The 24,567-nt window shown below is 36.9% G+C and overlaps 1 protein-coding gene across 4 annotated transcripts; it reads left to right on the top strand.

The window, feature by feature from the left end:
- Positions 1-328: 328 nt before the first annotated feature.
- dennd1a (DENN/MADD domain containing 1A) lies at positions 329-23,567 on the top strand. 4 transcript variants are annotated; one of them, XM_079585682.1, is made up of 24 exons: positions 331-481; positions 1,892-1,956; positions 5,472-5,515; positions 8,071-8,120; positions 8,276-8,395; positions 8,501-8,570; positions 9,056-9,136; positions 9,669-9,722; positions 9,986-10,096; positions 10,199-10,299; positions 11,016-11,061; positions 11,183-11,284; positions 11,947-12,072; positions 12,303-12,404; positions 13,280-13,367; positions 13,479-13,516; positions 13,643-13,714; positions 13,946-14,002; positions 14,102-14,218; positions 14,375-14,452; positions 16,604-16,674; positions 17,806-17,934; positions 19,020-19,302; positions 19,834-23,561. In XM_079585682.1, exons 1-24 carry the CDS (start codon positions 465-467, stop codon positions 20,797-20,799), a joined length of 2,988 nt encoding a protein of 995 aa, XP_079441808.1. In that variant the 5' UTR covers positions 331-464; the 3' UTR covers positions 20,800-23,561. The 4 variants fall into 4 exon arrangements, with proteins under 4 accessions (XP_079441809.1, XP_079441808.1, XP_079441810.1 ...); XM_079585683.1 differs by lacking the exon at positions 14,375-14,452 and having other exon boundaries at positions 329-481; positions 19,834-23,567; XM_079585684.1 differs by lacking the exon at positions 17,806-17,934.
- Positions 23,568-24,567: the final 1,000 nt, after the last annotated feature.

The raw sequence follows: 24,567 nt of genomic DNA, 5'->3' as shown, positions 1-24,567 counted from the left end.
ATCAACAGGCTCCGTTTGGCAACACCATCATCAAAATACCACTGGATCAATTCTCCTTTCATAAAGTGTACCACAGTAGTTTTAGAATCTGACTCAGTCACTGCACTCCTAACAACAAAAACATCCACACTGACCATCTGTCATACAGCTGTAACAGTTGTTATTGCAATTCATTGTTGCAATGCCCAGGCATCATACTACATACACTCCCTTCTTGTGTCAGGCGACTGGTACGTCACTGCTCTGTGGGAAATGTAGTTCGGCGCTCGATCGACTGACAATCGCAGACACGCGCAGAAAACTACAACTCCCATAATTCCCCAAGGCCGTAGTACCGTGATCCGCGCGTGGAGACCATGGCGTTCCTGTGCAGTATGTGACGGGGGTAACGGGAAATATAACTCCGACAGCGGGTTATTGTCACATAATTCTGAGGAAAGGATTGGATTTGAATAAAGGATACAATGGGCTCTCGTATCAAGTAAGCGTCAATGTCTCTCTCCTCTTTTGTGTGACATACAGTGTTGTTATAAATGTGAGTTCTGACCTCCCTAAAAGGCCTGTTTAGACTTGTTGCGACAGAGAGAGACTTTTCTTAGCGGATTTGGTTGTTTGTTTAGTTATTTGTACAATGAATGCAGCACTTAATTATGTTTTCATGTATTATATTACCTGGAGGGTTGTGCATTTTTACAGTAGCCTACTGGAAACACAAGTCCATGATACTGATCATTGTTTACATGTCCTGCAGGGATGAATTACTGTTCATTTTGTTGTTAATAAGAAATAAGTTTCACAGCTTGATAAAATAAATGCACATCTAATTAAAATAAAGCAGAAACATGTATTTAAATGGAGGTTCTGGAGTCTATTACATTGTTTCCAGCTCAGTGACGCTTACTTGCTTTGGTAATTCAATGCATTTTATGAATAAGACATGACAGATCAGTCTGTGGTAACAGTGTTTTTCAGGGTTTAAAATTGGCCCACGATAAGATGTTTTGGAAACAGCATGAAGGACAGAACAAAGTCAGATATAAACATATTTTCGCTCACTAAAAAGCTTCTCCTGTACAGCCACATGGAAAAGACAGTAATTCAGTTTGTTGATCTTTTTTCTTCATAGTTTATAGTAGAGGTATTAATTTATATATCCTAAATTAAACAATCATTTCCAGAATATATTTAGTGAAGTTGTTGAAAATATTCAGTATCCTTATGCATTTGTGTCTTGCATATTTAATCCACATTCTGACCACCATCTTAATTTTAATGATTCCTTAAAATGGTTTCTGCAATATTGGTCAAATATTTGCAAACATTTAAGACTCCACGCAAAGGCTGTTTTATTTTTTGGAGGTCTAGGTTTATTGACTTTCAGGAACTTAATTTTCGTTTCTGATCAGCTGAAAAAGATTATTTTGTGGTTTGTTATGGTAGTCAATAGTCAGATAATATCCTCTTTTCACTACAGTAGACAAGCCTAATTTCTGTAACGTAGTGAATGTGACCATATTATCTAACATCAGATCTTTAGTTTTAGCTATACAACAAGAGCAATTTAGTTGGCTATTTTTTTGTCTTTGTTTTGTTTTTGGCTGACTTTATATAGGTCAAAGTGCTCATATAAATTAATGTTAACCTGCTATGTGGCAATGTGTATCTTTGTGGGCAAGATATTTAGTAATGTGGTCAGCTATGTTGTTGTTGTTACCTCTCAAGTCCGTGGAATCGTACTTTTGGGGTTCAAATGGGGAATTTGTTGTAATATCAAATTGTAATGTAAAATTCTACTGTTGATTTTCTTTTAAAAGCCTTAGTTAAGTCTTCACATTCTTTAGAGTATATCCATATTTGACCTCTGACCCTTCCTATGCTATTTATGTTTCAGGGAGAGCCCCGGCTCAACCTTTGAGGTGTACATGGAGGTGGGGCATTCTGGGACGGCTGGCTCTGGTGAGTCCTCTCACTCTGTTTCAGAAATGTGATATACTTCTAATAATATTCATGTCGCCCACACATACTTCCTCAGAATGATCTGTTGTATTCATTTTTAAATAGCTAGAATTCTCAGTATCAAGTAAGGAAGAGCAAGATGAGAAAATTTGGTCTCCTATATATGATAAATCTACAAGATTAGCCTGGAGTGATTTAAGTTTGTAGTAGTGGTTCAATGAGTGAATCTAAAAAAACAAATATTAAAGTGAACTAAGTGTGTAACTTCCTGGTTTGTGATCAGGAATGCAGTCAAAGGCCTACTGAGTGATTTAGTGCATTGGGAGTGTGTCGGTTCAAGCACTTAAATGAACAAAAGATCCTGGTGTGTATTATCAGTCCAGCAGGAAACCTGTTTACAAGGAAACAGGCTGCTATGGTGAGCACGTCTGAGGAAGAACCGGCCACTACATATAAAGTTAAAGTGCCCCTATTATGCTATTTTACAGGCTCCAAATGTATTTTTCGAGGTCTCCTAAAACAGGTTTACATGCATCAAAGGTCAAAAACATTGTTCAGTTTCATTTTCTCATAATATACATCACACATCACTACATTTCAATGATTCTCAACCAACTCGACGGATGAATCAATCTCTCTAAATCCCTCCTTTCCACGAACCTACTCTGCTCTGATTGGCCGGATGGCCCAGTCTGTTGTGATTGGTCTACCGAGTACAGCGAGCGTTGGAAGCTAAACTCCGATTACTGTAACTGAACTTCAGTTCCGTCCGGAGGCTTCCTAAATCTCAGTGATTTTACACACTGTGAAGACAGTAAGGATGACGTCGATTTTACCATATCAATCCGAGCGCTAGTCCAATAATGAAACACTGGAAGAACTAGTTATTCAACCCGAACCTCCATCGCAAGGATGACTCGAGCAGGACGTTTCTCAGTGATACACTGCTCATTTTGAGGTACATTATGAGATGTTGCAACTGTAATTCCTCACCATCAGCATTAAGAGGAGTATGTCCATCAACAAACTGATGTGTATGTTTCTAATTTATTGCTGTGCACATTCGGGAACTGTATAACGGTGCATGTATTTGCCCAGGACTACGTGAATGACTGATGTAACAAACGTTTGTAAAACAAATCTTGCTCCATCCTTTATCTTTACTCAAAGTAGTAAGAACGACAGACAATCTGCATTAATAGACAGTTTTAGGTAATAGTGGCCCACAGCTGCTTAGCAAAAGTATTCCAGTAAGACAGTGATAATGTGAGTTAGCTGGCATTTACACAATATAAAACACACAACTATGATTTTTGAACACCCAGTTGAAAATATATACATCAATAACTATTCATACTTACAGGTTGTGATTCCGAGGAGCAAGCTGGTCCCAGTAAACTGGGTACTGACCCATATTTCAAGAGAAAGCGTTTTGCGAATCCCGCGTTGAACTCTTGAGCAAACGACTCGTATGGGCGGTTCAGAGTCGATTCTTTCTTTTGGGAGACAATAACTTTATTTATTGTGCACGTGCACCTTCGACTTTACAACTTTGCAGAACGTTTACATTCACAGACAACTTTATTATACACTGCATGAAAGGTAATATATTTGAAAAACCATAATAGGGGCACTTTAATAAGTTTGATGTCATTAAATATTTGAAAGAGATTGAGACAAGAGTTGTTTGAGACATTTAGTAGCAAGTAAAAAAAATATATACTATGTACGTTTGTGGCCAGTAAGATTTACTGGTTGCATTAACAAAGGTTGCATTTATTTGATAAAAAAATACAGTAATACCGGTATTTTGAAATGCAATATAAATGACCTGGTTTCCATTTTGACGTAATTTAAAACATAATTTATTCCTGTGATGCAAAGTTAAATTTTCAGCATCATTACTCATAGTATTACACAGTAGTACATCATTATTACATGGTCTTCAGTGTCACATGATCCTTCAGAAATCATTCTATCATGCTGATTTGCTGCTCGTAATATGATCAATGTTAAAATGAGTTCAAAATGAGTGCTGCTTAATATATATATATATATATATATATATTTGGAATAGAATAGACGTTTCAAAAGAACATACTTTATTTGAAATGGGAATTATTTGTAACATCAGTTATATCTTTAATGTCACTTTTAAATTTGATCTAATGCATCCTTGCTGAATAAATGTGTTCATTTCTTTCAAAAAAGACAATCTTACTGACCCCAAACTTTTGAATGGTAGTGTGTGTGAAATCAAAGTCCCTTTAAGGCAAGTCATTTTACTCGGTAGCCATCTTTCATTTTTGAAATCACCAATGATATCTAACTGTCTCATACATTTAGTTTATAAATGCTCAAATCATGACAAAAAAAAAATATTTTCTTAGCAATATGCATGCACAGTCATAAGTGCTCGTCTCAGAACACTGTTTCTAAAGCAACCGGAGCTTTTAAATGCAGCTGCAGTGCCAATTGGCTCTTTTATTTAGAAGGCGGGGCTTATTCCGCCATATTGCGCGTTGCACTTTCTCCCATTCATAGTAAGATGAGTGCACCATCTTTTTATATCTAAAGTCTTTGGTAATATCATGAGCTGTTTGAGAACTTCCCCAATGCAGACCTCTAGGCAACTGTTGCTTAGTGACCGTTTGGTTTGATGAGGGCAGCAGGAGCAAAGCATCTTGGGTGTTTTCTCCTGAGACAAGCCCTCCCATGATGCACACATCCACACAGTCACATATCCCTCTGAAATCAGTGGAAACCCTTTCAGATCAGCCCAGAAGTGTTGTGTCAGTATCTCAACCCTTATTTATATTTGGCAGTGAAACTTAAGATAACCTTGTCGGCCCTCAGCCTCGTCCAGCTCGCCACAAACCTAAATATGTCACTATGCAGGATTTGTTTCATCGTAGTCTGACAATAACATGTACGGTGCTCAAAGATGCAGTTTGGCTGAAAGTATCTTAAAACCTGGATGTAATCAAAATTGATGACTTTTACTTTGTATTAGGGCTGGGAAACGATTAATCGCATCCAAAATAAAAGTTTGTGTTTACATAATAAATGTGTGTGTACTGTGTATAATTATTTTGTATATATAAATACACACACATGCCTGTATAAATGTAAGAAATATTTGCATGTATATACTGTATATAGATTTAAATATAATTATAAATATTTTATATATAAATAACAAATTTTTCTTAAATATATGCATGCACGTGTGTGTATTTATATATACAAAATAATTATACACAGTACACACACATTTATTATGTAAACACAAACTTTTATTTTGGATGCGATTATTGTGTACGGTTAATCGTTTTTACATATTAAACCAAAGAAAATAAATCTTTGTGTTTTGAATTCTGCATCTGAAACTGTCTGATAATAGTGATAAGGTTGTCTGGCAACATGTGGAGACCATGCTTGTATAGAAAACAGCCGTTTTTATCTGTGTATGTGTCTATATATTGTTAATAATATGATTTGTGTGTTCTTTTCAGGACCAGAGGTGCGAAGGAGTTTCCCCGACACATACGCTGACCAGGTTTGCGCCTCATTATTTGCTCTCTCTCTCTCTCTCTCTGGGGATGTTGGGGTGGGGATCTCGTAATTGCTGTTCACCTCAGTGATAATGCAATGAGCACCTGTTCTGGCAGATGGAGTTTAAACCACTAGAGATTGGGTGTAATTCTCTGAGAGGGTCCATGGTACCAAACACCGTCTTTATGCAGTTTTACCAAACTGGCTTAGGATTCAGACTCAGGCTAACAAAGAGGAAATGAAAGAAAAGATGCGTTTGCTGGATCCAAAATCTGCTTACTCCATATATAGTGAATGACACACTTTATAAGGGGACTTTGCAACCAAATACATATATGCTGTTGTAAATACTGTGTGCCTGAGAGTGCTCAGTTTCTTTTAATATCTTAACTCTCTAATCTGTACTGAGCAGTCTTTTGTACCTGGATAAGATCACTTTTGTATAAATCTCTAATAAAGACATCAATAACATTCACTGACAAAGATGTTACCTTCAGGTGATAACTTTTATTTGGTCATTTGAATTCAATCTTAACAATAGCGTTACCAACAAATTAATAGCAAAAAATGATTCGTTCATAATTAGAATAGTTATTTTCTAATTATAAATAATTGTATTAATTCATTTATAATTGTACACAACCGAATCAAATGTTTGGGGTCAAAAATATTTGATCAAAAATGCAATTAAAAACAGTAATATTGTGAAATCTTATTACAATTATGAATAACTGTGTTATGTTAATATTTATTTTTTATTTTTAACAATTTATTCCTGTGATGCAAAGCGTCATTACTCCAGTCGTCAGTGTCACATGATCCTTCAGAAATCATTATAATATGCTGATTTGCTGCTCAATAATTATTATCAATGCTGGAAACTGTTTAGTTCAGTTCAGCTTAATATTTTAGTGGAAACAGTGATGGATTATTTTTTTTTATGAATAGAAAGACAGCATTTATTTGAAATTGAAATATTTTGTAATGTTATAAATGTGCCTCCTTGCCGAATAAAAAAATTACTTTCTTTTAAAAAATTTGTACTGCCCCAGTCTTTTGAACAGTTGTATATATATATATATATATATATATATTTAGAAATAAATATTATAGTTGAATATATAAATTTTTAACATCAACGAATGGTGACTTGTAAAAATAGTGAAATAAATGGGAAGCGATATCAGGCACAGCAACTGGTTTGAAACGTTAATGAGCATGATGATATCACCTACTAAAGCTGGTGTGTGCGTGTAACTGGAACTGAAGTGTGCACCAGTTGTTTGCAATTTCACAGTGTCTCAGCACACACGCAGCTTTGCTCACCTTGATTGTTGGGTCCAGTGGTCCCAGAGGACGATCTGGGTGTCAGAAACCAGCGGTGAAGCTCTGTAATCTGGGCCGTGTCCCCTCCCTTGCTATTGTTCCAGGGATAATCCCTAACTCCTGACACAGATGAGGGCAGGAAAACACACACACACACACACACACACACACACACACACACACACACACACACACACACACACACACACACACACACACACACACACCCTGGGGGCTCAAGTCCATATGGAGGGGTACCAGAGCGACCGCTCACACACAAGGGTTTGGATACTATGGTAGTCCCACACACAGCGTCATCTGTACATTTTGGCCTTTTGTCTGAATTAAGTTATTATTATTATGTTTCAGTGTACAGTACCGGTCAAATATTTGGAATAATTATGATTTATTAATGTCTTTGAAAAGAAGTCTTTGAAATGTCTTTGCAAGAAGGCTCCTATGGTGCAAGGCTGCATTTATTTGATAAAAAATACAGTAATAATATATTGCAAAATATTATTTCAATTTAAAATAATTGTTTTCGATTTTAATATATTTCAAAATGTAATTTATTCCTTTAATGCAAAGCTGAATTTTCTTCAGTGTGTCACATGATCTTTCAGAAATCATTCTAATATGCTGATTTGATGCTTAAGAAACATTTCTTAATTATCAATGTTGAAAACTGGAGTAATATTTTTTGGGGAAACTGTGATGCACTACCATTCAAACGGTTTGACTAAGTAATTTTTAAAGAAATTGATATGACAGTAAAGACATTTATAATGTTACAAAAAATGTCCATTTCAAATAAATGTTGTTCTTTCGATTCATCAAATAATCATTTAAAGAAGATTATCACAGTTTCCACAAAAATATAGGGTAAAGCAGCAAAAACAGTTTTCAATATTGATAAGAAGAACCATTATTAATAATTCACAGCAAAATCAGCATATAAAAAAAGGATCATGTGACACTCAAGACTACAATAATGATGCTGAAAATACAGCGTTACCACCACAGGAATAAATTACATTTTAAAATATATTCAAATAGAAAACAGTAATTGTAATAACATTTCACAATATTACTGTTTTTACTTTATTTTTGACCATATAAATGCAGCATTGGTGAGCATAAGAGACTTCTTTCAAAACCACAAGAGCTTTTAATTACTCAACTTTTGACTGGTAGTGTATGAATTCTTTTTTTTTTCTCTCAATCTGTTTTCAGGAAACGCTACAGACTATCCCAAAGTTTTGTTTCCCCTTCAATATGGACAGGTAATATTGCATGCAATCTTTAATCTGTTTAGTTATTGAGGAACCTCATTTTTACACTCTCTTTTGAAGGGCCTCCAGCATCACTGTCTTTTACTAATTCCAGCTTTTATACGTTTTGACTCTACTTTTGTCTTTGACCCTGTCTTGTCCTTCAGTATGTCAGTGGGCCACGTGGGGCAGAACTTCACCTTTGTTCTAACGGATATCGAGAGTAAACAGCGCTTTGGTTTCTGTCGCCTCTCATCGGGAGCTCACAGCTGTCACTGCATCCTCAGGTACGAATTGTTGGTTTTGAGAGTACAAGTTTACATTTTCATTTCAAAGAAACTATCTCCTGCAGATCAAGTTGATCTAATTATAGTCTATCTGTCTCTGTTCAGCTACTTGCCCTGGTTTGAGGTGTTTTACAAGCTGTTGAATATCCTGGCAGACTATTCCACCAAAGGACAGGTCAGTGGTGCACATAAGACAATATATGTCATTTATCATATGTCTCTGGGTCTTAAATGCACAAATGTACACATTTACACATTTAATTAGCCATGTAAATGGGGATATCTCACTGATTTTCTACTTTACAATAATGCCTTAATTACAATTCCCTTGAAAAACTGTAACCCTGACCCTAAATTACACAATATTATAGTTCACACAATATTACTGTTTTAAATGCATTTTTTATTAAATAAATTAAGCCTTGGTGAGCAGAAGAGACATACATTTTTACATTTAAAAAAAATCTTACCAACCTCAAGCTTTTGAATGTTAGTGTAAATCATTTATGATGATATTTTCAGCAGTTTGACCCCAGAAGTGTAGCAAAGTCATACACGCATGCATGTAAAACGGATGTAGCAATGCTTAGTTAAAGTGGTAATGCTTATCATTTATAAAGCAAAATTGTTTTTTTTAATCTTTGTGTATTTGTGTTACAGGACAGTCAATGGAGAGAATTGTTAGAGTCTCTACATGTGTTAAACATCCCTGTTCCTGGAGTGCCTGTGCATTTGAGTGTGGTAATAATATACAGTAGAGGTCTTCTCGGGTCCCTCGACCTGAATCGACCCAAATCACTTCTTAACCGGCCCGACGTGTATAAATACACAAAAAAAAGCCAAAAAAAAAAAAAAAAGCAAAAGCTGATATAATTAGAGGGTTCGGTAATTTACACATAGAAGTGCTTATTGACAGAGAAGGAAGAAATATAATATTGTCATATCTATTTGTTTTAAATAAAAATAGTTAAAAACCTGAAACGAATAGTGGAAAGCTGGCACATTTTAATAAAATAATTTGGGTCTTCTCAGGTCCATTTGGTAAAAGCACATTTATTTTAAATTACCCGAGACCCGAAGCTACTAATATCAGACCCGACCCTTGGCCAAGGCACTCGTCAAAGTTTTGGACCCAAAACCTCGGGTTTCCAGATCCAAGTGGCCCCGTGTAGACCTCTAATATTCAGAAATACACATGCTTTCATCAGACAAGATGTTCATATGACATTAATCTCGTGTATAAATCTAATTACATTTCTCTTTCCCTGTCTAGCATTTGTTTTTCACAGTGCCTGATCCTAGGGAATTACCCAGTATACCTGAAAATGTAAGTCTGTCTTATTATTTCCTTGACCAAGTTATTGGTGACCACAATGGTGACTAATTACAATATGGACGGGACTTTTTAAATATATTAAAGGATGTCTGAGAATACACCCGTTTAAAATGATAAAGTTTGTCTGAAAATTAAATGTATCTGACGTCTTCTAACTAGTTGTCATTAAGCCATATAACATGTCCAACAGTAAAACTCATGCAAAATGGTTTAACTGCTCCGATTTTTTTGACATTCTTTTTCTTTATTTGCAGAGAAATCTGACCGAGTATTTTGTAGCAGTGGATGTGAATAACATGCTGCATCTGTACGCTAGCATGCTGTACGAAAGACGAATCCTTATTAGCTGCAGCAAGCTGAGTACTGTGAGCAGCATCTCCACCACCATCTCTCTCTATCATTGGTCGCTTCTTTACTCGGTTTAGGGGTATTAATAAACCCTCTCTCTCTCTTTCTCTCTCTCTCAGTTAACCGCATGTGTTCATGGTGCAGCAGCCATGTTATATCCCATGTTCTGGCAGCATGTTTACATTCCAGTCCTGCCACAGCATTTAATAGACTACTGCTGGTGAGTACACTCACATTTATACATGTACACTTACGAAGGGTCTCCCATTTCTATTGTTTTTAAATTAAGCTGCTTAGTACTTCACCATCAATAAGGGCATTATTTTGCTCCGTTATAAAAAAAAATCTCCATGAGACTTTCCTCACAAGAAGGTTTTAATATATTTTAGGGTTTTATTAAATTAATTTTAATAAATATATATTTAGTATATATACTTAAATATATTAAGATGAAAATATTTTAATAATTACAAACAATACATTAACGGTAAGATAGTCGATATGATAAGAAGTCGCTTATGCTCATCAAGGCTGCATTTATTTGATCAAAAACAGTAAAAACAGTAATATTGTGAAATATGATTACAATTTTAAACGTAATTTATTCCTGTGATGCAAAGCTGAAGTTTTAGCATCAGTACTCCAGTCTTTAGTGTCACATGATCCATCTTATGTTGATTTGCTGTCAAGAAGTTTTTCTTTTTATTGTTAATGTTGAGAACAGTTGTGCTGCTTAATATCTTTGTGAAAACCTTGATACCTTTTTCAATTTGTTTTATTTTTTATTAATAGACGGTTAAAAAGAACAGCATTTATTTAAAATAGAAATAGTTTGTAAAAATGTAAAATAAATGTACTTAAAAAAAAGTTTGTATATAATCGTACATTTGATACATTTTAAAAGGCGTTGATGTGTGGTGTTTTTTGCTTTGTTAGCGCTCCAATGCCGTACCTCATCGGCGTGCACTCCAGTCTCATGGAGGTATATTTGACCTTATTTTACCATAACTGCATATTCATATTTCTCCATTGGTTTTAGCGTAGCTAAATTCTAGGCTGTATTTAGAAGGTTTTGTGTGTATCTGTGTTTGTTGTCGTAACAGAAGGTGCGAGGTATGGCTTTAGATGATGTGGTACTTCTCAATGTAGACACAAACACTCTTGAAACACCGTTTGATGACCTGCAAAACCTTCCGAATGATGTGGTAAGTAAACAAGCATAAGCACAACCTCAGATCTCCACAGAAGTTGTGTTTATTTTGATATGACGGGATGATCTGATATATAAATATAGGTACTTTACTGTAATGTTTCATTTGTTACATTAGCTAACTACATAAACTTAACAATGACCAATTGTTCTACAGCATTTATTAATCTTAGTTAATGTTAATTTCTACAACATTTACCAATAAATGTTTTTAAATCAAAAGTTGTATCTGTTAACATCAGTTCATTAAAAATTATTTTTTTTGGTTGCATGCAAACCTATTGTAAAATAACTCTAAAGCAATATTAGGAACCTTTAAAATAGCATAACAGGAGCCTAATATATTGTAACACGGGTCACTGTATCAGCTCACATCAGACACATACCGTGCAGTAATTGGCGAACTTTTTTTAGAGACATAAACCGGTCACACCACAACAATTATGTGCACTCGCAAAAATGCTCCCAAATATTTTTGAGGTCGCACAGACTAAATTGCGGGAGCATATGTGACCACTTAAATAACTGCTGTAAAAATATATTGCTCATTGTTTGTTTGATAGTTACGGTTAACAACAAATGAGACCATTTTGTAAAGTGTTAACGAAATATATTTATAATGATGAAATAAGTGATATACGTGTGTGTGTGTTGTAGGTATCTTCGTTAAAGAACCGCCTAAGAAAAGTTTCCTCAACGACCGGAGACGGGGTGGCCAGGGCTTTTCTGAAGGCGCAGGCAGCTCTGTTCGGTAGTTACAGGAACGCGCTACACATTGAACCGGTGAGAGAGAAAGTTTGTAGTATTGATGTGCTTATGGTTCTGAGTGAAGTTCAGAAATGGTTATGGCTCTGAGCATTTGAGGTGTGAGATATTTGTGCAGTTGAATGTGCAAGATATTCAGGCTAGCTGTGAGACAGTGTCCTCTAGTGGACAGTACATGTAGCTCTCTGAATACAAATGCTCAGGTATAAAGCGGCATGTTTTTCCTTCCCATGTGTCCATATGTTCAGGAGGAGCCAATCACATTCAGTGAGGAAACGTTCATCACACACAGATCCAGCACGATGAGACAGTTTCTCCAGAACGCTATCCAACTACAGTTCTTTAAACAGGTATTACACACATTTAACAAGCTATCAAACTGAGAGCACGCAATAGACATTTATTGTTTTTATATAAAGCTAATTATGAATATTGCTCCATTTATTTTATACGTTTATCTTTTGTATTATAAAACAACAGCTGTTTTCATTTAGAAATAAAATTGTATTAAAGCTATATTAAACATAAAAACCCCAAACCAAATGCACATAAATAAATTACTTGCACTTCAATTAAAATAATAACTTCAATTATAAAACAAAAGCTAATTCAAAATACAAAAAAATGCTATAATTGTATATAAATAATACTGAAATACCACTGGCATACTTCCTCATACTCAAGCTTTACATGTTCTTTATAAGGTCACTTTTGCCTATTGGTATGTTTGAATTGGATCATTGAAGGTCAGCAGCAAAGACATTGTTAAATAAAGTGAGACTAAATACATAAAGTATACTTTAACATATTTAATTATTGCAGGTTTGTGTAATATTCCAAGTTTGCATTTACTGTTTTTCTTAATTTTGAGGAATGCTGAATCTGTTTTAGTGCAATTGAGATGAGAGTAAATGCATGCTCACATTTAGTCTAGAACTGTATAATATCCATTGTTCACACAGCGCACACAAAGCCTCTGCACTCACTATTTCTCTCAACATGGAGAGCACTCAGTCAATACTTACTAGTTACTTGAAAAAGTAATCTGATCAGTTCAAACACTGATTATTATTCATAATCAGTTCAAGCTATTTGTGAGTTCTTTCTTTACTTGTTTTGAATGGATAATCAGATGTTTTTTAATAAAGTGCCGTATTGGTTCTTCTCGCAGTAGGAGAGACCCGCATAGAGATCATTGCTTTATTTTGTGTGTGTGTGTTTGCAGTTTATAGACGGCCGTCTGGAGCTATTGAACTCTGGTGAAGGGTTCAGCGATCAGTTTGAGGAGGAGATCAACATTGGAGAGTATGCTGGTAAGAGGCTCTCACTTTGTCTGCATGTTCACTGTACAGCTAATCAATTAATGTTATTCTATGTTCCTGTTTTTAAATTTGCTTGTGTTTGTCTTAAAATTTCGGTTACAGGCAGTGATAAGACATATCAGTGGCTTTTCACAGTGAAGGTGAAATTTCTTGTTTTTGTGTGTGCCGAAGAGGTTGAACTGTTACTTATTCTAATATTTCTTTTGGAGTGAATGTGTATATTTGCTCATATCTGATGATGTCTTTTTTTCATCTTTGGCTTACAGAAGGGCAGTGGGGCCATCTTAAACACAGTGAAGACAAAGGCAAATCCTGCAATGAAGACCGTTTACAAATTTGTATGTATCCATGTTTAAACACTTGCTACTTCTTTCTCAGTTGTCTCTGTGTGAGTGAATTATTGTTTTCTCCATGAGAGGGGTTTCTCTATGATTTTCTCTGTTTATTATTCTCTTTTATATAAGATTTTATATATACTGTATATAAATATATATTTCTCTTTCTTTTCATTATGAGAGATTTTTCTGTGCTGTCTGTGTGCAAGAGATCTTCTGATGTTTCCTCTACAGGCCAAAGACCATGCCAAGATGGGCATCAAAGAAGTCAAGAGTAGACTCAAACAAAAGGTGTTCAAACATTCACCCTCACACACAAAAACACAATTATTCATCGTTTTTGCATCAACAAATGTGCATGGATTGTCATTCAAACTTGTTCACTTCCAGGAGCTTGGAGAGAATGGCTACTCTGAAGAGCCTGGCTCCACCAACTTACCCTCCACACACAGCAAAGACTCCCTCACCTGGGACCAGAGACGTCCAATCACAGTTCATTTTGGACAGGTGGGTGTGGGGAATTATTTCAGTTAACATGGCCATAGTAATTAGGCTTCAGTCCATTTCAGTCTGTGTTGGATTGTTCATTTTTAGAAGGTGTGTAAGAGAAACCATATTTTTTATAGATAAAAAAGTGTGTGCATGTTTGTATGTTTGGAGCAGACTGATCAGGCACGGCCCCCGCGGCCACAACGCCCCCCTCCCCCCCATCCTTCCAAACTGCAGCGCAGCACACAACCAGTGAGTACATGCCGCTGACCTCTGACCTGTCACCCTGAGCTCAAATATTCCCCTCTGACCTGGCGTCTGCACTGGGGTTTGTTATAATTGTGTTCTGCAGGACACTGTTTGTGTGCATGCGTGTGTGTGTATTTACATGTCTGTGTGATCTAACTTCAGTTCCTATTCCACAGATAAATGCTCGCTCACACATATGAATGAGTTTATCATGTGTGTTTGCACTTACTTTCCCTCTGCACAAACTTTTTTTCCTCTGGTTTCAATCTCTTCTCAGGGTTTGACACTTACTTTTTTTATTTATTTTTTCTGCTTCAAATTGTATTTATTTAAAGGGTCACTGAGCTGCCTTGAAACGCTCAGCATTATTCAATGTATTGATGTCATTTCCATTGAAGCAGGAAGACAGGGTGGGACATAGAGCAGCTCCTCCCCTTTTTAAAAATGGCCAATAGTGCTTCCTTTATATCACAGCTCAGCAAAGCCGAATTTGACAGCTTATGATAGCCACAGTAGATTCTGCTTTTAGATTTAATATGAAACTTTTACCAAAGAAAAACTGAACAATCATGCTGAGGATGTGTAGTTTGAAAAGTGTGTAATTTATGTTGGTTTATGTATGGCACCAATGTTTTCTCTTCTACTCGTCAGTGCTGTTTCTAATGACGAGTCTGTCGAACCATTTTCCCTCCTAATCTCCTAAATTGTGCTTTAAAATATAGCATTCTGTGTAGAATTCAAATGGGTTCGATTGGTTTTCTGGTCTGCGGCCACTTGAGCATGTGATCCGCTCTGTGCTACTGTGTCTCCGGACCGGAGGAGTCTGTGTGCGCGCGGCAGTGGTTTGCGAGACACTTACGTGAAACCAGACTTTATTTGCCCCAATAGAAAGCATTTATACACTGTCTGAATCGTTCACTATCCCCTATATAGTGCACTATGTGCCATTCTCTATATAGAAAATAGTAAATGTGTGAACGAGTGACCGTATTAAGCCGCAGCTTCAACGTCTATTTATAATGTTGGGGGCTAGACGCTTTGGTTTTGATTGGACTGAAAAGCTGAAGTGCAGAGTGATGTCATCAAAATCATTGATCCATATTGGCAGAAGTGAGAGGCTGTATGTTTTGATAGCTTATATCCTCTAAATGTTAATTTTATCATTGTTTTGGAGCACATATAGACAACCTTAAGGCTAACATATTCATACTAAAAGCCAAAAAACTTTGATTTCATGGGGACTTTAATAATTATGTATATTCTAAGCAATAATGTGAAGATAAAGTTAATTTTGTAATGAAATACCAATAATAACCAGAAAAAAAAATGTTGCAGAACTTTTAATCAAAATACACCGGGACTTTTATTTTGAAATCTCAATCAAACATAAGGCAGCTAATCTAAAACATTACAATATACAAACACCATAAAGTAAACATTTTCATAATTCATCGACAATAGATCATAAGCAATCGTTTGATATAAATACATTGAGTGCAAACTGCTCTGAAACCACGGGCCTCTAGAATGCGCATCAGGGCCACATTATGGCTTTGAACGTGCAGCGCTCACAAATAAATAATCGCCAATAATCACATTAAGCCATATTGCTATTCATGTTTTCCACCCTCAAATTTAAGACCTCCTAAAATGACAATTAGGACTTTTAAAATGTATAAGAATTGTTTTTTCTTTAAATTTGATACAACCCTTGGGGACCTAATGTTTATTCCCACGTATACTTCTAAATACATTTTACAGTTCGCACACATCTTGTTAGTCACAAATGGAAGTGAAATGCTCACACCGTCGAGCCCTGATTCTGGACCTTGAGAGCTAGAGAAGGTGTATTTAAAAAGCTTTTCAGCTCATTTTTGCGTCTGAATCAGTTTTACTTTTACCATCAGTATAGAAGAAACTGTGAGCCGAATGAATGTGGAAACCTCTACCAATTTGGGATGGTTTAAAAGGCGCTTCACTCGGGCTGCCACTCTTTAGGTCTTGGATATCGCAATTTTGTTTACCTTTGACAGGATTTTGACCTCTGACCTGGTGGGAGCAGTTAACCTCTGACCTAACAGGGATTTAACAAGTCCTGAACTTTTTTTAGACATTAGGATGCTGTTTAAAACGTGTATTTGCGTGTGTTTGCAGGCTCGACCTCCTCGTCCTCTGGTGGCAAAGAGACCACGCAGTAACATTGGGGTAGAGGGAAGCCCTGAACAGTAAGACTTAAATGCTTAACCTTTTTCACATATGCTTTTGCAAAACATAAACAAATAGACAATGGTCTTTTTGCTTCTGTTGGGTTTTATTGCACGGCTATATGGAATATTTTGCTCCACAACCATGGCATTGAGTGGTTAGGTTTTTTTGTTTAATGATCGCTAAACTGTATATTTGTCAGTTCAGAAGAACAATAAACTGGTAGGAAACACAAAGAGCTGGAGGAAAGAGAACTTAAAATAAAAGACATGCTATATTGTAGCTATGCTTAGGAAAAAGTAACTTGAGTTGCAGATTGGTAATCCTATATAAATGTAATATTGTAACAGTGTGTTGTTTGGCCAATTGTTTATATTTGTAATGATCTATTTAGCAGAAGCTTTAAGCCAGTCTTAAACTAAAAATAATGAAACAAATTTCCCCTCTTTTTTTATTTGACTAGTATCCATGTAATAAGTGGGATAATGTACAGCCAGCTGATCATTGTTAAAATGAACTCATTTGGTTTAATACCTATAGATGCCTCTGATTTCCTTTTATCTTCCAATAGTGGCTGGAAGTGTTATTTTAGTATAATTTTTATACTATTATAATTGTTTAAATATTTTGATTTAGCTTGTACTTTTACATTTTCAGGTTTCCTTTTAATTTTAATGTTTACTACCGGTAATTGTATGTACTTTTGTCACTTTCATTATTATTATTATTATTTTTAAATAAATATTCGTTTTAATTTATTTCTGTTTTGGTTTTTCAAAATGTTAAATTCAAAGTTTTTTACATTTTATTTTATTACATTTTATTTCAATTGATTAAATTTTTGTTAATATTTAATATTTGTAGTTAGCGATAACACTGGTGGCTGGCAGGCTGTACATTATCCCTCAAATAGAAATTAGCACAGCAAAAATGTTGTGGTCTTGATTGTGTGATTGCATGTCTCACTTGCTCTTTCCTTCTCTCTCTCACTCTTGTGTTCTCTTTCACACTGGGATGGTTGTTTGTGATCTGTGTATTTGTGTGTGGTTACACCTGATACTTGGCTCTCTGTCTCTGCCAATTTGTGTTCATGCTTTCTTTTTTGTTGTTGCTGCTGTGCATCTCTGTATGCGTGCGTGTTGACGCTGTAGTTATGTGCGTCCAACTCGTCACTATACAGTGTTTCTGTGTGAGGACTCTTCGGGTGACGAGCTGTCTCAGGATGACGACTCCATTGCTGCTTTTCCTGAACACTTCATGCTTTCTGCTCCTTTTGAATGGTCTCTGTTCAAGTGGTTTTCATTATTGATTTTTCTAAAGTCTATTAGTCTTAAAGTGAATATTTATTTGATGGCCTTTTTACCTACTGTGCCCCCAAAAAGTATTTGGACACACTAAAAAATGTTTGGATGTCATTGCATTAGATTAGAAAATATCAAACCATGTTGAAGCATTAGATTTACTGATACTGTTCAAAACACATTCAAGTTGTCAAACTTAATGGAACATGTAGAAGTGATTTGTAAGTATAAATTGTATCAACTACACACAGGGGTACCTCAGGGTTTGGTGCTCGGCCCCATCCTATTCTCCAGTGTTCTTCTCACTAGCTTCCCTGCATAGGTTATTAAAGGTCTACATGATGCCCAGGATTAGGTGGTGTGTTTGGTCTCCAATGACAACGTTTTTGAAATAGTTTTGATAGTCTGTTTGGAGACCAGCTCTGTTTTGCAGACCATATTATGACGACCTCTCAGTCACGCAGATTTCTCCATACAGCAACAGAAAGATAAAACCCTTTGGATCTGAGCATGCCACACAGCTCTTTGTCCAAACTCTGGATATCTCTAGACTTGTTTAGACTGCTGAAGTGCTCCTCTAGCCAGCCTTAATGCATATGTTATTAAAGGTCTGCAAGTAATCCAAAATAGGGCAGAGTATTTGGTCTTCAATCGCCCTGAGAGCATGTTAGCCTGTTGTGATATCTAATGCAATGACTACTATACTTTTTAAGTGTTTTAATTATTGTCCAAATGTTTTTGGGGCCACTGTTCACCATGATATTTAGTAACTCTGCGGCCTGATAAATGTGTCTTTAATGCTGGCTTAAATCAGTTTTATTGCATGACTAGATTTAAAAACAAATTATGCATGTGGCATGCAACAGCTTATTTACGTAAAGTGATTTTGATTATTACTGTATGTTGACTATATCTGCCCATTTCAACAGCTTTTCATCTAACATGAAAATTACAATGTGTGTCTGTACTTGTTTGTGCATGTGTTGTGCGTTGCGTGTGCTTGTTTGTGTCTTGTGGCGTGGATGTTGTGCACATATGTGTTTTTGTTTGCGTATGTGACTTAGGCCCCAGCCATACAGGTCTTTAAAAGAGGCGGAGCTTGTGGAAGAAGGTGAGGAGGTTGGGGAGCGCTTCCAAGGTAACACTGCTCCGTCCAGCCCTGTGCTACACAAGTTCTCTGACCTGAGCCTGTTGCAGGATGCCTTCCGTAGTCAGCAGGGGCAACCAGAATGTACAGAAACTACAAATACCACAAAACCATCGCTCAGCACACACTCTACAATCAGTTCTGCTCGGAGTTTGGAGGAGCTTCGGGCAGACCCACAACTTGCCAACTTCAACTACCAGGTTAGACTATGTAAGCACTGAAAAGTTTTGGGAGTGACAGCCACAATTTAATGCACGAGAGAATCACCTAAATCGCTATTTCCCAACCTTGTTCCTGGAGGCAATACAACTTTTTGTATTCAAACACACCTGATTCAACTCATCAGCTTGTTAGTAGGCTTCAAGACCTGAAATGGATGGGTCAGATAAGGGAGACATCCAAAATGTGTACTGTTGTTGTGTCTCCAGGATCAGGTTTGAGAAACACTGTCCTAAATTATTGTTCCTCTTGCACAGAATACAAAAGATACTTCTCAAATCACAATAATTGATGATGAGAACCATAGCAATGCTTTGTCATCTCACGGCGGTAAACAAGAAGCATTTAATAAACATTTGCTGGTCACTACTTGATTGTTTTAGGATTAGATTGCGGTTTTCACTCCTGTAAACACTCTAAACCTGTAAACACTCTAAACACTCCAAAGCAACCATATTTATCTGTGTGCATGGCCTCTATCTAAAAACTTGTTCTAATTGATTGTTCTCCAGCGGATGGATCTTAGTTCTGGTGAGCGCACACGCACTCTCCCAGGTCTTAAAACCACCAATCCGTATAACAAGCTCTGGAGCCAACTGGAGGACCCATCTACGTTGCTTGGCCGAGAGTCACTATCCTGGGAGAGACCTCTCTCCGTGCCACCCTTGGAACCCCCTGAGGTGCGCCCACCCAGCAGAGACAGTTCAAATCCCAGTGGAGAGAAGACTGAGGGGGCTTGTATCACAATCCCTCGTCCCCAAGGTCGGAAAACACCCGAACCGGGTGCAGTGCTGCGCGGGGTCAAGCAGGTCTGTGAGAAGGAGGGAGGGGGGTCCACTGGAGGGCAGGAGTTTCGCCAAGCGCTGAACATGTCTCCTCACTCCCAAGGACAAACTCAGGCAGACTTGTTGAAGCCAGACGAGGAACAGGGACTGGACTTGCTCAGCTTGTTGGACCCTCTGTGCGGAACAATGAAGAACGAGGCTGCCCCATCCCTCTCTAAACCCCCTATACCTCCTCGACCCAACCCCCCAAACCTGCCCGCCTTTCCCCCTCCAGTGTCACTGAACCCCTTCACCCCACCATCCCAGTACCCGCCACAAAGGCACTATAGTCCTGTTGCCCCAGGTAACCCTTTCACCCCAGTCTACATGCCTTCCCCAGGTGCCAACTACTTTACCACCTCTGCTCGTCCGTTCTCAGTATATGGTCAGGCATCCGCTGTGGTTGTGACCCCAACAGGAGGGGTGTGGTCAACTGGGCGCGTTCCTCCGTCCTCCAGCAGTAGTGGCTCTCTCTCAAGCCTCTTAGACTCGCCTGCTCCGGCTACTCTTGCCCAGGCTGCGCAAGTCTCCACAGACGCACCCAATGACCCGTTTAGTGACCTTCTTACCATGGCAACCACACCAACAGTAATGGCCACGCCCCCCCAAAAAAAGGTGGAGGACTTACGGAGAAGGTGGGAAACTTTCGACTAGCTCTGCCCACATATTTCCTCTACTGCTGCTACCAACCAGTGAGGGACTGCAAATTTAGAGTCAGTGGGTATTTAAGACTGCGCCTCCTAGTGGCCTGAAAGCACTGTTGAACATTTTCCTCCTGAGTGTGTTGTGCTTTTTTCGCGCCTAGCTCACTCACTTAGCCTTATGCACACTGATGCTAATGCTGTATTTCCCATAACAACTGGATAAACCGTGTTGCTCCAATAGCACCAATTTTAACACTGAAAAACATATTAGCAGGATAACACTGTATTTTCTGTAGCTAGCAGTGTAGTTCCTATAGGGATCAGACTACAATATTAAAGATACCATACAATAATGACCCACATCCTAACATTAGCAATTAGACTGACATTGCTTTTATGGCAGTAAACTGCACATCCTCTTATCAGTCAGTGCTGTTTTAATAAGAAGCTTATTTTTTAACCATACACGTATATTAATTTAAATCATCATACCCCAACATCCACATTCTTGTGCATACGTATACAAACAATCGCTAAATTGACATTGACAAATATTGTGTATCTCTAGTAAATTGCATACTACACATTCCACACTACCTACTACATGACACAAGAGCATACGACATTCTGCACCCTAAAATACACATCGCATACTACATGTTGTGGCTGCGGTACCTGCTGTGTACTTCATATTTGCACTACATTACATACGTTATACTACAATGCATACATTGTGCCCTAGTACTAGCTATATACTACTCGCTGCATAGATCATAGTGTGTGCAGCACAATGTTAGCGCTCAGAACGGGTCAGAATTAACAGCCCTGCAGAACACAACACTGCCCCTAGAGGTCAGTTATTTTAGAGGTCAAAAATGCAGGATGCATTTGATGCATTAGTTCTTGACCAAAAAAGTGTCATTAAATAAGGTAAACTGATCAAGAGTGCTTTTTTTTTTTTTGTTACGATTAAATATGTGGTAAACCCCTTACTGGTACAGGCTTTACCTCTTCCGCTTGCCTGCGTGTCAGTCCAAAAGTGTTAAAATGGGTCTCCTGGAACTGGGTTCTGTTCAGTTTCAAAATAGTTTAGTTTAGATGCTAATTGTCCACTTGCTTTCATTTGATGTCGAAGTTTGAGATCTTCTTTTATTCTGTGCATCATATAATAGACTTATAGCTTTCATAAAGCGACCAATCAGTCCTTTCTTTTTAGCACTACCCGTTCCATCTAATCTGCTACTGCCATGCACTCTGCATTATGGGTATTTATTCGAATGGATCTGTTTTGCGCTTTTTAAACATACATACTGCTATAAAGTGTGTTAAAATGAATCCTATCTCTAAAAGCTGTTTTTCTTGTCATAGACTGTGCCTGTTTATTGGGTTTAGTTTAGCACGATACACAATCTGTTTTGGAGGATCATTGTTTCATGGCATTTTTTTTTTTTGGGCTATATTTTTGTCTGAGACTTGCAAGTAGGAGAACACTGTTTGTGCAGATCTTGACATGGAAAAGAATTGTGTACAACCAAATGCTCAAATCCAAAAGAAACATGTTATTTTGTCCATGTCAGGGAACATCAGGGAGTGAATTGGTGTCTCTTCTTCTCTGGTTTTATTGTTGTATTTAAAGATATGAAATAATGTTATTTGTGTTATTAAAGTGTTCTTGAACATCTGTATCCACCCTGTAGAGCTGTTAGAATATCACATTTTCTGTTAGTTGATTCGTTTGGACCACCTTTTAATTGGGCCTTAAAGAGTGAGTTTAATTTGGTCCTTGCGAGCAAGTGTGTGTGTGTGTGTGTGTGTGTGTGTGTGTGTGTGTGGAAGTTCAGAGCTGTTTTTGCTGAGAGGTTTGTTGTGTATACCTAGTCTTACAGCATGGGTTGTTCAGACATTTTTGGTTCAAATATTGTCTTTATGTTATAAGATGATTTCCACATGTTCACTTGGGCTGCTAGGTTGATATATAATTGGTACAGCAAACACTGTCCTTAGTAAATAATTAATACGGAAAGTTTTAAAGAAAATGTTTAGCAGAAATGGATGCTAAAACACAATTGGAAAATTTACGAGTCACCCTTAAAGAATACACTGACTGTATTGTTTGATAAATGCAAAACATTATTTACATCAAAATGTGTGTTCGCATATCAAGTGCTAATTTAAAATGGCAAAAGTAGAAATATCTTTAAAAAATAAATGTTCACTGAAAAGTACCTTTACAATTTTGGCTGAAGCAGAGACAGTATTTTTGTTATTTTTTCAGCAACTGTCAGATGAGCTGAATCTGTGATATACACAGTGGTTTAAAGGGCAATATGTAACTGGCAAGTCATTAAAGTGTGTTCAGTGTTAAATGTTGTACTGGGTAAAGTGTTGCACATCACTGTACAACAGACAGAGGCACGTCCCTGAATGTGACCATGTATTCTGAGAGCGAAAAAATGTCTAACTATAATCTGACATAAAACAGGTTTTGAAAGTATGACTTAGCATGGATTTAACAACCTTTATACGACCTATTGTATTTTGACAGGATCCTTTGATGTTTGGATATCTCAGATCGAATGGTAGGAGAGAGCGGTTCTCCGCAAGATGGAATTATCAAAATGCATTTCTGATGTGTAAAATACAATTTTCTCTTGGAATGTATCCTAATGTGAACTCATATCCTGTTTATCATTTTGCACTTTTTTTTAATTTTTATTTGGATGTTATTTTTGTGTTTGCCATAATTAAAAAGCACAGTATATTCCTGTGAAAGTTGTGAGCTTGCTCCCATTTATTTATTTTTAATCATTCTCATTACCAGTATATTCTTGCAGATATTTATATATATGTGACCCTGGATCACAAAACCAGTCTTATGGGTAATTGTTTTATTTAAAATTGAGATTTATACATCACATGAAAGCTGAATAAATAAGCTGTCCATTGGTTCGTTATGATAGGACAATATTTGGCCGAGATACAACTATTTGAAATTGTGTTGTAGTTTCTGTTGTAGTTTACACTAATTTTACAATGAAGAAGAGCAAATAAGCATCAACTAAATGCCAATGCTTTTCTCAGGATATTACTGTAAAATGTAGAAACAGCTTTATGCTGTATTTGCAAAAACAGCAGCCAACTGTAAATTTACATTAAGACACCGTTAATTTAACAGTAACTTGCTGGCAACCGTGCTGCCAGTTAATTACTGTTTTTTTAATAAACAGCAGGCAACTGTAAATTTACATTAAGACACCGTTAATTTAACAGTAACTTGCTGGCAACCGTGCTGCCAGTTAATTACTGTTTTTTTAATAAACGGTAGCCAACTGTAAATTTCACTAACAGTAAAACACTGTTAATTTAACAGTAACTTGCTGGCAACCGTGCTGCCAGTTAATTACAGTTTTTTTAATAAACGGTAGCCAACTGTAAATTTCACTAACAGTAAAACACTGTTAATTTAACAGTAACTTGCTGGCAACCGTGCTGCCAGTTAATTACTGTTTTTTTAATAAACGGTAGCCAACTGTAAATTTCACTAACAGTAAAACACTGTTAATTTAACAGTAACTTGCTGGCAACCGTGCTGCCAGTTAATTACTGTTTTTTTAAAGGGGTCATGACATGAGAAACCAAATTTGCCTTGATCTTTTGGTATATAAGAGGTCTTTGTGTCATTAAAACGTCCTGCAAGTTTCATAGCTTAAGACGTCCTCCCCATTATAAACGAATCATTTATTTAATCAAGCTCTAAATACAGCTCGTTCTGGATCCA

The sequence above is a fragment of the Phoxinus phoxinus genome (genome assembly GCF_949152265.1).
Source record: "Phoxinus phoxinus genome assembly, chromosome: 17".
Lineage (NCBI taxonomy): Eukaryota > Metazoa > Chordata > Actinopteri > Cypriniformes > Leuciscidae > Phoxinus > Phoxinus phoxinus.
Note: the sequence above shows the minus strand (reverse complement) of the source record. Positions and strands in the feature narration are given on the sequence as shown.

Coding starts and splice junctions, on each gene's coding strand:
- dennd1a (XM_079585682.1), top strand. Junction 8,571..9,055: donor ACTATTCCACCAAAGGACAG/GTCAGTGGTGCA, acceptor TTTGTGTTACAG/GACAGTCAATGGAGAGAATT. Junction 12,073..12,302: donor ACGCGCTACACATTGAACCG/GTGAGAGAGAAA, acceptor CCATATGTTCAG/GAGGAGCCAATCACATTCAG.